Here is a 15,367-nt window from a genome sequence, read left to right as displayed (position 1 = left end):
TTTCATTTGAGTAACTTATAGTCACAGTCATTGTTTCAACATATCTCATGACACTTCACAGATTATTGCCACACAAAAAACTAGCCATAAAGCTTTTGGTATCATAACTGACAAATTTAACAACCACATTACATTTGTGTCAGAACTTGGTTATTTAAACATATTTTCTTTAAATTTTTGTGTACAGACTAATAATTGTCTTTCAGTTTGCTTATAATTCCTTTTTTTAAAGTGCAATACTCCTCCAAGCTTTAAAATTTACAACACTCTCACTTAAATTTAACCGATATGATTAAACCTTGTGCTTCCTTTTTACAACCAAAATGAATCATAAAGTTATAGTTTGGGCAAAATAATTGATAGCTTCTTCCTTGATTTCCAAATGACAACTAAGAAACTGTTTGTTTTTATTTAGTGCTAGCACTGCAAATGCAAGTCTTTTGGAAATAATGGTGTCCCTTAGAAAAGTTTGCATCCTTTTCAGTGTTAAAAAGAACTGTTTTGCCTTAAAGATTCATGGAAATTGCAAACAGGATTTTTCATCTTAGTAATTTAACTTCAAAATATCATCTAGATTATTTTCAAAGTAATCATGAACATCAGATCTACAGAAACATTTTTATTTCAGTAACTAGCTTTTCTTTGTCAACAATAGGATATGCTTTGTGGCCACTACTATCTCCTCTGTAGAATGTTCATTCTTAAGAAACACTTCCTGTGAAGCAATTTAGCAGCTACTGTTTAGAGAAACAGTATATGTCCATTATATCAATACACATGATTGCACTTGGTTGCAAATATTGTCCACATGGTGTGTTAAGAAACCAAAACTTGAAATGGTCATCACTCAGTTATTTCAAAATTCCTGTTGCTTCTGCAATTGTTTGTTCTGCATTTGATATTGCCTGAATTTCAGTGAGGCATTTAACTTCACAGTCACAGAGCTATTTTTCTTTGGTAGCATTCAGAACCAAAACTGAGTATTTCTTGTTGTTGCCTATTCCTGCATGACATATTTGGAATAGTAGATGTTTTAACCCATTCTGTCTTAAAACGTTTTAATTCAGTTATTTATTATAAAGGTTAATCGTGACTGCACAAGGTATTTGATCCCCTTTTTAATTCAATGATAACTGCAAAAACCACTAACTAAGCCCACTAACAGTCATCTTAAAAAGTCACGACTAACCTTCAAACAAATAAATTGATAGATGGCAAAATAGTTATTTAACTATACCCACTGTCGAACTTAAGAATATAGTACACGGGTTTTGCTTTGGCACACAACAGACCCGGAACAGACGACTACATGCTGGATTGCCGGTTCACACGCTACGTGATTGGTGGAGCTGCGCGAGCCGCAGCACCCTGTCGACTATTTCGCCCGGCATGTAGCTTTTCCAACTGCGCATGCGCATGGTCAATCTGGCGATCCCATACAACGAAGCTGACATGTGCATACAAGGCAGGCAACGGTGCTTGTGATTCAGCTTTCGACGGGTTCGCCGCTGAGCCTGTGTCGTTTAATTGGTAAAGCGCGAGTCCCAGAAACACTCCTGTCGTGGTTTCAAATCCAACGGCAAGAAAAATGCCTTCAATAAACTTGCTGTACCATGACAGTAAATTTAATTCAATTACACAAAGTCTCCATTTTCTCGGTCCGCAACACGTAATAACCCCCAAAACATAAAAATACAATTAAATATTAAATAAAAAAAATGCGTAAAATTATTTAAATCTGTTTTAAAACAACTAATTTTCTGTTTTCGTTTACAGAGCACAAGTTTTTTGAGGGCAAAGGTGGAGTGATGACGTTTGCACAAAAACTGGCAGCCGACAAAAAAATTTGGAACAATGTTACGCTTTATCTGAGCTAATTCGGAAAAACAATATTTTTATTTTGGTGCTGGAAAACTTAAATATATTTTTGACTTTAAAAAATAAATAAACCAAAGCTTTATTATTGGTCGATTAGCAGCTTTAATCCTCAATCATAAAAATCAGTATCAAGAAAAACAGCTACAATTAATCTTACATAAAGGGGCACCCCCATCTATCCTGAACTTTTCACTGTGACGTGTGAATTGTTGATTGTGTGGTTTCGAATATCGAACTTAAAGCAAAGCGTATGTGCGACAAATAAAACGGTATTTGTGCTACTGTTCTTTGTATTCTTGTTTTAACACAGAAACTAGTTTTTTTGGTTGTGTTTGTTGACGCAAGTTGCCTTTGTGAAGTATATTACTGAAAATCAGCTACTTGGTCTTTTTAAAAAGTAAAAATTGGCTCATTTGACATATGGCACATATGACACTAAAAATGCCATGTATTAGTGTAAAAGAGTTGATTTTATTTGCATTTAATGAAGGTACAAACAGCTCAGTGGGTAAATATACAATTACAAATAGCAAAGACGTCTTTTCACCGAAATTGTAAACATTATATTAATCTTGATTCAAATACATTTACACGTGTTTACATATAAGTGGTTCCTTTAACCAGTTTTCCCTTGATACAAATTTCCCTCGGAGGTTCAAGCAGAGCAACAGATTCACTCGGGTCACCGTCAGATCCGCAACAGCAGCAGCAGGGAAATCCTGAACAGCAGGAATTTCGCCCTTTTCTCGCGTAACCCCGAGAGCAGCAGATATTGACGAACATACAAGACAGGACAATTGAAAGCGCACATAGAAACACAATGAGCGCAAGGTCAATGTGCGACATTTGTCTAAACATCCGGTTGAGGTAGGCGAGAGTGTCCTTAATCCGTTGCCACAGGTTAGGACTGAATTGAGTTGAACTTGCGTCAACAGCCAAAACTGGAGATGATAAAGTAAAGGTATAAACTTTTTGAGACCAAAACATATTAATGTATATAAGCTTTCTCACAATTGTTCCTGCTTTTTCAAAGATGTAGTCAAAAATTTAGAGTATATAAAAAGTCAAAATATTACAGAACTACGCAAGGAAACCAACCTCTGTTATCAGCTAGCAGCATTTGAGTGGATCCCATATCAGCTACAACATTTATCATGTCGTCATACAGCGAGAAACCTCCTTCTCCATGTTTGTAAGGTCTCAATTTCAAACCTCTCCTCGCCTTTGCCCACCGTCTCTCTGCGTTCAAGTTCCCTGCATCCCTTCCAACTTGGGCTTGTTGCTTCATAGCAACACCAGGGGAAGCCCCGACAAACACCGCAGGTATAACGTCACCAACTTTGACGTCATTAACATCGCTAGTGACGTCTTCATTCCTGTTAACGTTTGATTCCACATCGTCAATGTTTGTAATTTCTGTTACGTCGTTACTGCCAGGATTTGGGACTATGACGTCAAAACTGACGTCACTTGCGCTTCCGGTTTCGTCATCAAAGCTGATGTAATCGTATACGTATCCCAGCTCTTCTGTGCCGGCGAAACCTCTCTCGTTTCGCACGAGCGGGAAAAAAGGAACCATGAAATCCTGAGCTCTGTGGCCCAAACGCGGTTGATCCGGACCAGTGTAGCCGAATGTGGCTAAAAGTAAATAAAAATAGATATTTATAGAATCGTTTCTGCAGAAATGTCACCCACAAACAAAGGACGTATTTTACTAAATCCGATTAGGAAAGAAAAAGAAATAAATACACTTGGCTTTACTTGGTTTATTCTGTTCCATTCTCTTTCTCAGCCAGAGTTCAAACAAGCTATCAACATAAGCATGGTGAATGACAAATATTGGGTCGTTGGCAGAAGAGTCGACCGAAGACATTGTCCCGTTCATGTACAAATGAACTGCGTTGTGCAAATGACTCTGATCTGGGTCTGTCAAGTTTGAAATGAAAACGCTTTGTCAATTTGGAGATTCTTAATTGTTAAAAAATGTGAGAAAATATTCGTTCTTTGTCCACAACACCATTCTAAAACTGCAACTTTTTGACCGAAAAGATATGAGAAAACAATTTTTGTTTACAAATGTTTACCAGATGTCTTTTTTAGTCATACAATAAAGTCTGCACTTCGAAGTTAGTAAAACACTCAATTTTTTGCATTGAAGTTGGTATTTTTTCAGTTTACTCAGTAAAGTAAGCTAAACAAAAACTGTTTTCAAGCAATGCAAGTCAATTCATTTTAACAAATCATCGTGAACCAAACTTTTACAAGGCAATATGGTATGTGTCAGTGAAGCAGTATGTGTCTCATTAATCCATCTCAATTCTTTTTAACGAGTCATGAACCAAAACTTTTAAGTTACAAGTTAACATAACCACCTGCATCCCCAGTATCCATTCTAGCGAATCCTTCAATCAAATTCCGGTAACTCTGATTGGCTAAAATATCGAACTCAGGAGAATCGTACTCATCACCAAGAAATAATGCACGATCAACATCCGCCTCTGTGGGAAGACCAGTGATCTTCAAGGGATCATAGTTGCCATGGTCACGAATCAAGGGTCCCTCTGGCTCCCCCGTGCACTGCTGACCCTGGAGGATGTATTCGCTACTGCGAGTACAAATGACCTCCCACTGCGAGAATGGTGACCTTGAAAGTTGAAAGGTCATGTTTTTGAAAAGAGCTCATTGTTCAAAGCTTCTGTGGTTTATGGGTGAAGTTTAAACCACCCTCAGAAAAAGCAAATTTGTTTTGAAAAAGCAAAATATTTTCCTAGTAACGAAATCAGTTGATGAATTTCGTGGAATATTTATGTTTTTATGTTTCTTTAGTTCCTTATTCAAATAGATTAGTAAAGTGTTAGTAAATACGTTTTACTGAACACTTGTGTCTCGTATCGGTTTAGAATAGATGGAAGTAGTGGTGGGATTCAGCCGGATCGTTCTATGAACCGTCTCAGGAAATTTTATGAGATCAGCGAACCGGTTAGCATTACTGGTTACTGTCAATGGACTTTTTGTGACAGAACCCGCTGAAAACATATGACTTTTGTGATAGAACGGGCTGACAAAAAACGTGAATGCCAACACTCGATAGAAGATATGGATCACCACAGATCAGTATGACTAATCATAATTGCCTTGCATGAGCAAAACAAAATTCAGGAGTTAACCTTGAAACACAGGCTTAAATGAAGACTACGATGTACTTTCGGTATCCTATGTGTAAACTTTCAAAAAATCACCAAGACACTTCGAGAATTACAATAAACGACAAATAATCACCCTTCACTTATCAAGGTCCTGTTGTCAGGGTTACGTCCACCCATCATGACGTCATTGCATACGTCACAGGTTTCGGTGTTACGCCAATCCCAGTAGGGCAGGGCAAAGGTCGGGTCTTCGGCAACTAGTTCACGGATTTCAGCTTCCCACTTGAGGAGGTAGTAACGGTGCCAAGGCAAAAACGCTGGACCCTGTTGTATTAGATAAAAATCAGTGGATAAACATCATATTTTCAAACCTACTTGAGTCGCAATGATAGGATGCACAGTTTAACAAAAAGTAACTTTTTACATGTTCGAGGTTGTACTATGTCATAACGGTATCTGTACATGACGTCATCGACGTATATAATCACTTTATGAAGCAAAAACCAAACAATCAACTTTGGATTAAGTCACAAGGGTTTGTTGTTATTTTGAACGGCATCCAATCCAGATGTGCTTTGTGAACAAAGTTGACCGGGTGGCGGCTTTCCCGCTCAATTGGGCTGGTTTTGACATTCAGTTGTTAACTTTAACACCACTGGTTGCGGTTTTTCAGAATTTCTAAAATCATGTTTGTAAAGTAAAAAAGGAGAAGTGAGTTACCTCGTGACCGTAATCGACTGCTGATTCGACTTCCATAGAAATGTTTCGTGTCAAAATTTCGTCGATTAATTTCATTTTGGCATCAAGACTGAGATCGTTTGCAGTCAGAAGTCTAAAGGTGCGAAATTTGCATTAGTGGTTGTAAAGATTTAAATACAGATTCATTTCATCAAAAAACGATTAAATAAATGTGCTTTGGTTGTGATTTGGCCTTTTTGCTTGTATAAATAATCAATTCTTTACATTGGTGACTTTGACATACGCGACAGACAGCAGACCACTCGTGATTTTCTTTGGTGGTTGTACTTGTAAAGAATTTGTTTCATTACGAGATAATCAAAAGAACAAACAGAGATTCTTTCTTAATTGCCAAACATTGTACTGCATTTAAAACTGCTTGTTTAGCTTATTGACCATTGACGATCCAGTGGTCAAATGGCATCTTAAACAGTAGTTACTTTGACATATGCAACAGAAGATCACCTTGTGACGTCAGGATTTTGCAAAATTAAGTTGTCCCTTGAAACATGGGAATGCATCCACACAAACAAATTGTATATAGAAATGTTACGAAAAACCGGTGTTTCCCCCTTTAAAATTCTCTCGAATGACGTCGTCAATATGACGTAGTCTTCGCTGTTGGTAACCTTGGCTCGGTTTAAAGTGTCAACGTATTTCTGAAACATGTTGGTTGTTGTTTCTTGATTTTCGATGAAAATTTAAAAAACTTACCCTAAGTTCGCCGACCGACATGGAAGTAATATTCCTACGGACGACCAAGGGCGCCCTCTGCAGGCAGTTTTCACCTTGGTAACCGGCCAGACATCGGGAGCAGTCCACGCCGTCAAAGTTACCCGCGCATGTGCAAGCCCGATCGTACATTGCTAATGGCCATCTAGCTCGCTCGTCCAAAAGATACAACAGAGTCTAGCAATACAAGATACCTCAAATTACTCAAAATATTTTGCAAGATTAATTAAAACCAAGACGCCTGTGAAATCAGCCTGGAATCAAGGGACATTACCAGTGGTGGTATTTAGTCGGTTCGCACCGGTTCTATAGAACCCGTCTCACGAAATTTTATAAGATGAGCGAATCGGTTAGCATTACTGGTTACTGTCAATGGACTTTTTGTATCAGAAACGGCTGAAAAATATCACTTTTGTGATAGAACGGGCTGACAAAAAGTTTAAATCCCACCACTGGACATTATATATTACGTACATTTTGCCTATTGTTCGAGCAAGAAGCATTTCTTCGTTAGTAACATTATTGTTACGGTCGGAAGTCACTTCTATCAGTGATTGTTAATGTATGCCTGCCATGATATCGACAGTTCTTGAGTAATTCACTATTATGGCCGTTAATGGTTTTTTTTCACACACAAAACAGCATATAAATAGGGTAAAACGTCACTACATAAAAGAAATCCACTTTGAGAGAAAAAACAGAAAACATTTGAACCTCATTTAGGGTTAGATCAGTTTCTGCTGCATTGATGAGCTGGCATGATCCTCTACCAGCCTTTTCACCGCATTTCGACCCATCACTGTATAATGGACAACATTCCCTCTGAGCTAAAGACACAGAATCGGTACAACGCCTCGGAAACTGTCCCTGGACGTGATCAATGACCAACACAACTGCAACCAACAGCAAGACAACTAACTTAGTCTTCGACATTGTAAATATGAGTCCACAACTGCACAACTGATATTTGAGTCACTACAACAACTGAATTGTCACAAATGATGTGAGGAACAAGGCTTGCTTGTACTTTTATATCTTCTTGTGGAAGCGGATCATGTAACTTAACTTTAGGAAGTCGATTGCGGTATTATTAATCCCGACATTTTGTGAATGAAGTCATAAGGGTCGGATTACTAGTTAATGTGATCACGCTGCCGTCCGTAGTTTAGACGTCAGCGGATGTTACTTATCAAAAACCTATCCCGTAAATTCCCGCTGTGAATTTATTGCGTCCAGTCTGTACATGTACATGTACTATAAGGAACCTAGTGATTCCTATAATACACTTCTTGCAAAATTTTGAAACACTATTTGATACTAAAACTGGTTAGAATATGACAGTTAAAATGTTTGGTGTTGCGTAGGCTAACCTAATTAATCTTTGTCCTGTTCCTAGTTATTACTTGGTTACGCAAGGAGTGTAAGTACAATTTGGAAGACAAAATAATGGAATCCATATACTGTGGGTAAACACCTTGTGAACAAAAACATATTCAACATACATCTCTCCGACTTTTGAGCTTGCACTAATGGTATTTTGTTGATTTTATTGAATCTGTGCTGCGTTGTACGAAACCTTCAAATAGTATGCGAAAAAACAGTTTACATAGTTTGGAAATTGCTAGAGACAGTTTGGCCGAAGAAATCAATTTCAAGTGTTACATTATTTATTTTACAGTTATTCAATAAAACAAAAACAAATATCTCAACAGAAAAAATAACCCGAAAAAACATTTTTATGATTGTTTCGCTTGACTGAACACACCAGCACATGTGTGCAGTGACCCGCAACAAGATCGTAGTTTTGCAGCATTTGTTTACATTTTCCAAGAAACATTAATTTATTCCTAAAAGAAAATGGCGTTGAGACGGATTTTTCAAAAGTAAGAAAGTTGTGCCGAGCTAAAATTGTCACGAATATGTTAAAAGTTGTTAATAGTTTAGTTTTAGCGAAATGCATGTTTTAAACTTACACACATAATATCTTTGTCCAGGACTTCCATAACCAGTGGTTGTGCTCTATGTGCTGCAGTTTTACGTCTGAAACACACACTCCCTGATCTACCATATGACTACAATGCATTGGAGCCACATATTTCTGCTGAAATAATGGAGCTTCATTACAGCAAGCATCATGCAACTTACGTTAACAACTTAAACATGGCCGAGGAAAAATTGGACGCTGCAAAAGCAACAAGTAAGTGTTTTCTATAATGTTGAAGAAAATATCAAATTTGTCACACAAATGTGCCCTCTGCTTGGCAGTTGGCATCAAGATAAGAATGGGAAATTTTGATGGTAAACAACAGAATTTAAAGAATTTAATTTCAGGCAGAATTTAATGAGATGCTTCTAAAACTGGATTTTACGAATAATCCGGTGTTGTATGCAGCTAAAGCTGTAACTGTATAAATAAGAAAACAAGATTTAAAAATTTGTAACAATTTTATGAAGGTACCCATTTCTTGCATTCTCAATGAGTCAGTTTGCAAAAGTTAATTCAGGGTGGTAAGTTTTGCACATAAAACGATGTAGGTGCATCGCATGTACCATTTATCCATCAAGTGTGCCTTTAACTTTGTCGCACTTTATGAAGTCTCCACGTTGCGCAGCTATTTCTAGGTTTAGTAAAATAGTTGTACGTTGGTCAAATTATGCTCCTTCAATTTATGCTAAAACACTTATTTTGTAGATGATGCATCTGCTATCATTGCTCTTGCTCCTGCTCTGAAGTTCAACGGAGGCGGACACATCAACCATTCGATTTTTTGGGAGACCTTAGCACCTGCCACAGGGCAATGTGCCAGTGGAGAATTGCTTGCAGCGATTGAGGTAAAATTTATATTTTTAGTGATATCTGGCAGTTTTTGTCTTTTGTTGGTGCGAGTTGTAAATTGCAAACAAAACCATTGCAAAAAATATGACTTTTGCAAACTGAATCCCAATAAAATCTCAATATTGTAACATTCCTTCTGTTACAAAAATCACACTATGCCAGGTCAATAGAGGCATTATACTGAATCAAACCAGTCTCCAAAGCCTTAGTTAGGAAAAAAGAACCAGTTATTTGCACATTCTGGTTAAATGCAAGAAAAACCTACGTCAATTGGAATGGTAATAAACCAGAATTTTCTGGGTTTGCATAATTTATCTGTTTTTGTATCACAGAGGGATTTTGGGTCGCTAGATAACATGAAAGCTAAGTTATCTGGCTCATCAGTTGCTGTGCAGGGATCTGGATGGGGATGGTTGGGTTACAACAAAGAAGAAAATCGGTTACAAATTGCTGCTTGTGCAAACCAGGATCCTCTACAAGCCACTACAGGTTGGCTACAACACCATTGTTTGTTTATAATACTAGGATCTTGTTTAAACTAATCTAGATTGCATCGCATGTTAGTACAGACTGGTTGTTAATTTTGTTTATGTTGAATTTTGTGCATTGGCTCTCAGCATAGAGTAAATTTGACTTGCTTTTGTAAAAAAGGCGAAAAAATTGTAAGTATGCTGCAGAGGGTATTAAGGAAGAAAGGGGCTAAGAATCTTTGTTTAACATTTAAAATATAGCAAACAAAGGTGTAGAACTTAAGAGGAAAAATTTCTTACCAAGTTTGTTTGCTAAATTGGCTTCTATTGACACGAAATTTGCAATTTATTTTTTTGCAATCTATTATCTTATGGATTAAAATAAAATAAATCTGCAAAAGCTAGATTTAAACCACAAAGTTTTGGACCACAAAAATGTTTCACCAAAAAGATAGAAATAAAAAGACAGTAGGTCTAAACATTTTAATGCTTTTCTTCATGAATCTATTGTGTAGAAATAAAATTTGCACACCAGCCTATAAGAAATATTGAAAATACATCTAAGCAGTGGTGGTATTCAGCCAGTTCGCACCAGTTCTAAAGAACCGTCTCACAAAATTTTATAAGATCAGCGAACTAGTTTAGCATTACTGGTTACTGTCAATGGATAATGTCACTATTTTATACAGAACCGGCTGAAAAATATCACTTTTGTGGCAGAACCGGTTGACCAAAAAATTGAATCTGCATCTAAGTGTGTTTATTTTGCAGGTCTTATCCCCTTATTCGGAATTGATGTATGGGAACACGCCTACTACCTTCAGTATAAGAATGTCCGGCCAGATTATGTGAAAGCTATCTATAATGTTGTGAACTGGGACAAAGTGGCTGAAAGGTTCACAAAGGCACAGCAATAATTTAATCAATTCATCTGCGGATATTGCTCAATGTGTTACACAACTATCGTGCTTCAAATAAGTTGCAAAAACATGGATATTGTACCATTAAAAATGCTATTGTGTTGCTGTGATCTGCTGTTTCAATAATAACACATAAGTATAAGTATTGTGGATGTACTTTGTAATAAATGCAGGCTTGGGAATTGTTTGAAGGCAGGGTAATTTGTTTTTAGCTGTTATTTGGAGTTTAGACAGACACTGAAGCTCCCTGGGTACACTGAAAGCTACTTTGAGCAACATTATATGTGCACGCTGTCACCACCCACCAGTTTATGCGTAGCATAGATTTTCTTGTGTCTGGGAATACACACAAGCACCTTGAGTACACTGAGGAGTGAGGACTACTGTGAGCAATGCTATATGGAATTAAAGTCTCTTCTCACAATATCGCCAATATGAAACATCATAAATCAACTAATTGTTGCATCTAAAAAATACGAGCCACGTTGTCTGCAAAATATTAAAAGTTAAATAAAGCTTACGCATTGTAAAAGTTTTTTTCGAGTGACATTAACCAGCTCACTTGCATCAACAACGCAAGATTCAGTTGAAAACATCAATCAGAATCGGGAATTTAGATTTCGCTGAAATTATTTAGCCTTGTGGGCGAATATTCGGTTTCGACCAGAACGTTTTGGGGCGGGCTTGCTAGCAACTTCAAATATCTCATAAATAGCTTGTTTCACACTTATCAGTGGCAATTTGGCGGGTTCTTCGCAACAAGATTTCAAACAACAGGAAGCCATTATCATTTCTCCCTCCTGTTTTGATGCTAATTAGCACGCGAACAATTAGCGTCACTCTTTTGAAGCGTACGTCATCACGTGACAAGACCTTTGAAGCTCTTGGAATCCAAAAGCGTTCACATCAAATACAGACGTTGATTGCGACGCAAATAGCCTTGCAATACCGGCTCAGGACTCGAAACTAATGGAAAATTGTCTTTGCGGAAAATCACAGGTAATTGCGTTTAGTATAAAAGTCCCGTGAACAGTTTTAAGACTTCATTACGTTTCGGAGATAAACGTAAGCAAATCAAGTAAATATGAAGATATTATGCATGTTTTTGTTCGGTGTTATACTGATGACAATTTTAATTTGTCAAAATATCGATGGAGGCTATGTGGGTAAGCTGAAAAGATTTTATGCTTTAATCACTTTGACCTACAATATTTTACACTCAATCTGAAACGATGTACTTTTATTTAAATAACCAAATACTTACGTCTTTAATTTCGTTTCGTGCACAAAATCTTTGTAATTGTATTGTAAATTTTGTAAATTATTGTCGACAAGCTGCGCAAAAAGCAGGTTGAAGTGTGACAAGGAATAATTTGATTAAACATATTAAAGCATTTTTGGACCGACACCGAATTTGGAAGTTTTTTTTACTAATGCCAAATTCTCTAAAAAGCCCCAGATGCCTTAAACAGTAAATAAAAATGTTACCAAACTGAAATGAGGAAAAATAAATAAAATCAAGTTTAATGTTTGGATAGGATTCATAGACTTTTTGCTTATTGACCACAAACATTGTAAAATTTGGCAGACAGTATAGTGTATGTGTGGTGTGTGACTAGCTTTTTTGTTTATTTTCTTACAGGTGGATCGAGAATGGGGGAAGTAAGTTTGTGCTGTGGTTACTTTCAAGTGTCATAAACAGTGGCACTTAATTTAAATTTTTTTGTAGTTTCATCTCACGGTGCGACGAACCATAGCCACCAGAAAGATCGATGGCATGAGATGCATCCAGTAAGTTTTTCATTGTAACATTCGATGTTTTTGGTTCGTAGTTATTTTAATATGGCTTTTATTTGAAACATTTTACAAAGTACATGCAAAAATTTCTAGCGCTAAAAGATCTGTTTGTTCAAGTCTTTTCTTGTTTTGGATTTGCTTTAAAGTTGAATTTTTTAATAGGAGGTAACAGTTTGTAGATGGTATTAATTTTATCATGGCCCAATATTTGCATTTTATAAATTACTTTCGTAAATTTTTCATATTTTTTCTTTTTTTATAATAAGTTTACGAGTTTTTTATGCCAAAGTCGCGTCCTTTTCTTGAATTGCTTAAAGTTTCCCAACAACAGGCAACTCTTATAAAAAGACGAAAACAGATTTTTGACAGACAACTGTAAAAATAGAATTTAAATTTGAAACAAATATTTTCGTTGGCTTCAAAATATTGTTGCAATCAACAAGAGCGGAAGTTTTCATGTCACACATGAAATCTGAGGCCTCTGTTTCCCCGTGTAGTCCTTGCAACAACATGAAACAACCACAACATGCAAAACAATTGATCATTGCAAAACAACTATGAACCCAAATTCTTTGTGTCGAGATAACCTTTGACAATTAAAACCTAGCCTTCGGAACATGGTAAAAACATATGACTCGTTTGCCGACCCCGTCTAGGCGAACAAACAACAGAATTGGTTGCAAAACAACCTGGAATTTTCCGGAAAAAAATACACTCACATTTAGAGCTTCAGTCTTTAGATGTGACATGTTTAGAGCTTAAGGTTGGCGCGAATGCATTGTAAATTTTGTGCACTACAGTATGTCTATGCGTCGATGGTTAGGTGGAAAATATTGCCAGTATATTTTGACCTAAAAGGTCTCAGCAGTGCAGCTAGTGACAAAAGATCGGCCGTATTGGCTAGTGTAGCCATCCAACGGCACTCCAGTTTGCTGGGAGTAACAGGGTAAAATATCCATGCCTCACCTAGTCTGTGCGACTGGGCATAGGCTACAGCGCAGATGAAACTGGCTCACAAGTGGCCGATACACTAGCCAATGCGGCCAATCTCTCGTCACCAGCTGCACTGATGAGACCGAATAGGTCGAAACAGTGTGCACTGTCTGCAGCTTATCATTTATTGGTTTGGTGCCTTTACATCGAAAAATAATAATTACCATTTCTGCAGATGTTCTGTTTTGGTAAACGAGACAACCAACACCTACTACACGATGAAATGCGAACCTGGCTGCAAATGTCCGTGAAACAACAACGAAACCAACATGTTGATCACCATAAGAAAACGAAACCACGAAAAATTATGAAAATGTTTATTTTTACTTTTTTAGTAAAAAGCCTTAATTGTGTGAAATGGGATTAAGTGTATTTTTATGACGGGCCCCGAAAAAAGACATTTATATTAAGCATATTTTATGCATGATATAGTATCGGCAGCGTATGCTTGATCTCATGTATGATAATAACTGTTGGCAAAATGTGAGTAAAAAAAAAAAAAAAAAAAACAAGTTTTAAATGCAAGATATATTTAGTGATTTCGGTTTCTACAAAATTAAAATTATTTTTGTTATAGGCTATTTGTGAACTAAAGGAATTTTTGCGAACCAAACGTTATGACGTTTCTCAAAGCAAAAAAAAATATGTGGATTTTTAAAACCAACTATAACTTTTGAATCCTTTATAATAGATCACATATTTTTCCCCAAATAAAATGAGTCGTGCCCGTTCTAATATATATTGTGATCTATTTTTTTAGAATCGAATCTACCTTCACTTTTATAATAATTGTTCATTACCTCCCTGAAGTTAATTATATTTTTGTTGACCACAAACACACGCCTCAACGCTTTTTTAGTTGTGACGTAACAAATAAAATAGTTCCAATTTGCAGACAAGGGTGTATTTCATAATTGTTGAAAACTCCTTAAGAGGTTTTCAATGCCAAAGGTAGGCTAAAGCCAGTATATGTTCAGTGTGCTGCTTTGAAGGAAAGGTAGGCTACCAATACACTTTAAATAACAAACACCAGAGATTGTTAAAACGTTAATCAAAGATTGGCTATTTCGGGTGACACTAAAACGCTGAATGTTGCGGGATATTGCGTGACGTCGTGAAAACCGCTACAAATCGGGTTAAATTGCTGACGGTTAGAGCTATTAAAGTTGGGATAAGGTTTTATTATAAAAAAACGCCGGGAACATTCCGTGTATTGGAACATTAACATAAAATTTGGACGTCTGGTAACAACAATTTAACCTAGGGGCACAGTTGCTTCTAGGTGGCTCAATCGATGAAAGGTCGATTTGGCAGGGGCGCCTACTGCTTAGATTCAGCAGAAGCTTTTTACCTTTGCCACATTACCAACAAAGTGATTTTGCGTCAAAATTCGGCAGGGACTTTTTCGGGGGATTTCCCTACAGCTCACATTGATTTCAAGTATTTGCTGACCACGTATCATTCATAGATTTGTAAGTTGCCAGCCAAGTACTACCATGCAAGAACTCACAATTCAAATCGTTAAAACGTAAATAAAAAAGTTGTAGCAAATAAACGGAAGGACCCAACCGGTCTTCCTAGCGTGTAATTTGCTGCATGGAACACATTAAGTAGGCTTCAACCGGCAAAGCAGAAAGCACCTCTAAAGTCTAAACGACGTACGATTTACACACAATTGTTCTGCTATTAACGTTTCAGTGCTGATTTTGATAACGAATTGATGTTCGAAGACCTAGTTATGGAAAAAAAGCTACTATGTCGGAACTTATAGACCTCTGCAAAAAGAACAGCAGGAAAGACCATTCTTGAACGACAGCACAAAGGCCTTTACCTACCATACATTTTGAATTATGTATT

The 15,367-nt window shown here is 36.9% G+C and overlaps 3 protein-coding genes across 4 annotated transcripts; 2 read left to right on the top strand and 1 right to left on the bottom strand.

The window, feature by feature from the left end:
- Positions 1–2,329: 2,329 nt before the first annotated feature.
- LOC145233759 (tyrosinase-like) lies at positions 2,330–7,508 on the bottom strand. Its single transcript, XM_080098539.1, has 9 exons — positions 7,209–7,508; positions 6,477–6,671; positions 6,228–6,421; positions 5,745–5,856; positions 5,158–5,348; positions 4,251–4,522; positions 3,640–3,804; positions 2,977–3,516; positions 2,330–2,819 (listed from the first exon to the last, which is right to left on the bottom strand). Exons 1-9 carry the CDS (start codon positions 7,425–7,427, stop codon positions 2,476–2,478), a joined length of 2,232 nt encoding a protein of 743 aa, XP_079954665.1. The 5' UTR covers positions 7,428–7,508; the 3' UTR covers positions 2,330–2,475.
- Positions 7,509–8,248: 740 nt separating this feature from the next.
- On the top strand, positions 8,249–10,911 carry LOC145233147 (superoxide dismutase [Mn], mitochondrial-like). The gene is made up of 5 exons (XM_080097816.1): positions 8,249–8,377; positions 8,489–8,691; positions 9,187–9,326; positions 9,663–9,819; positions 10,572–10,911. The coding sequence occupies exons 1-5, from the start codon at positions 8,352–8,354 to the stop codon at positions 10,715–10,717; spliced, it is 672 nt and encodes a 223-aa protein (XP_079953942.1). The 5' UTR covers positions 8,249–8,351; the 3' UTR covers positions 10,718–10,911.
- An 822-nt stretch (positions 10,912–11,733) lies between these two features.
- Positions 11,734–14,245, top strand: LOC145233148 (uncharacterized). 2 transcript variants are annotated; one of them, XM_080097818.1, is made up of 4 exons: positions 11,736–11,886; positions 12,363–12,382; positions 12,450–12,511; positions 13,686–14,245. In XM_080097818.1, exons 1-4 carry the CDS (start codon positions 11,805–11,807, stop codon positions 13,759–13,761), a joined length of 240 nt encoding a protein of 79 aa, XP_079953944.1. In that variant the 5' UTR covers positions 11,736–11,804; the 3' UTR covers positions 13,762–14,245. The 2 variants fall into 2 exon arrangements, with proteins under 2 accessions (XP_079953943.1, XP_079953944.1); XM_080097817.1 differs by lacking the exon at positions 12,363–12,382 and having other exon boundaries at positions 11,734–11,886.
- The last annotated feature ends 1,122 nt before the right edge of the window (positions 14,246–15,367 follow it).

Source organism: Phallusia mammillata, chromosome 6 (genome assembly GCF_965637545.1).
Source record: "Phallusia mammillata chromosome 6, kaPhaMamm4.hap1.1, whole genome shotgun sequence".
Lineage (NCBI taxonomy): Eukaryota > Metazoa > Chordata > Ascidiacea > Phlebobranchia > Ascidiidae > Phallusia > Phallusia mammillata.
The sequence above is the reverse complement of the archived record's forward strand: the minus strand, read 5'-3'. Positions and strand labels throughout refer to the sequence as shown.

Excerpts from the sequence above, each read along its gene's own strand:
- LOC145233759 (XM_080098539.1), bottom strand. The coding sequence starts at position 7,427 with ATGTCGAAGACTAAGTTAGTTGTCTTGCTGTTGGTTGCAGTTGTGTTG. Across the intron at positions 4,523-5,157 it reads AGGACCTTGATAAGTGAAGG|GTCACCATTCTCGCAGTGGG; the intron begins GTGATTATTTGT and ends TCAACTTTCAAG. Across the intron at positions 3,805-4,250 it reads AATGGATACTGGGGATGCAG|ACCCAGATCAGAGTCATTTG; the intron begins GTGGTTATGTTA and ends CAAACTTGACAG.
- LOC145233147 (XM_080097816.1), top strand. The coding sequence starts at position 8,352 with ATGGCGTTGAGACGGATTTTTCAAAA. Across the intron at positions 8,692-9,186 it reads GGACGCTGCAAAAGCAACAA|ATGATGCATCTGCTATCATT; the intron begins GTAAGTGTTTTC and ends CTTATTTTGTAG. Across the intron at positions 9,820-10,571 it reads TCCTCTACAAGCCACTACAG|GTCTTATCCCCTTATTCGGA; the intron begins GTTGGCTACAAC and ends TTTATTTTGCAG.
- LOC145233148 (XM_080097817.1), top strand. The coding sequence starts at position 11,805 with ATGAAGATATTATGCATGTTTTTGTTCGGTGTTATACTGATGACAATT. Across the intron at positions 11,887-12,449 it reads TATCGATGGAGGCTATGTGG|TTTCATCTCACGGTGCGACG; the intron begins GTAAGCTGAAAA and ends ATTTTTTTGTAG. Across the intron at positions 12,512-13,685 it reads GATGGCATGAGATGCATCCA|ATGTTCTGTTTTGGTAAACG; the intron begins GTAAGTTTTTCA and ends CCATTTCTGCAG.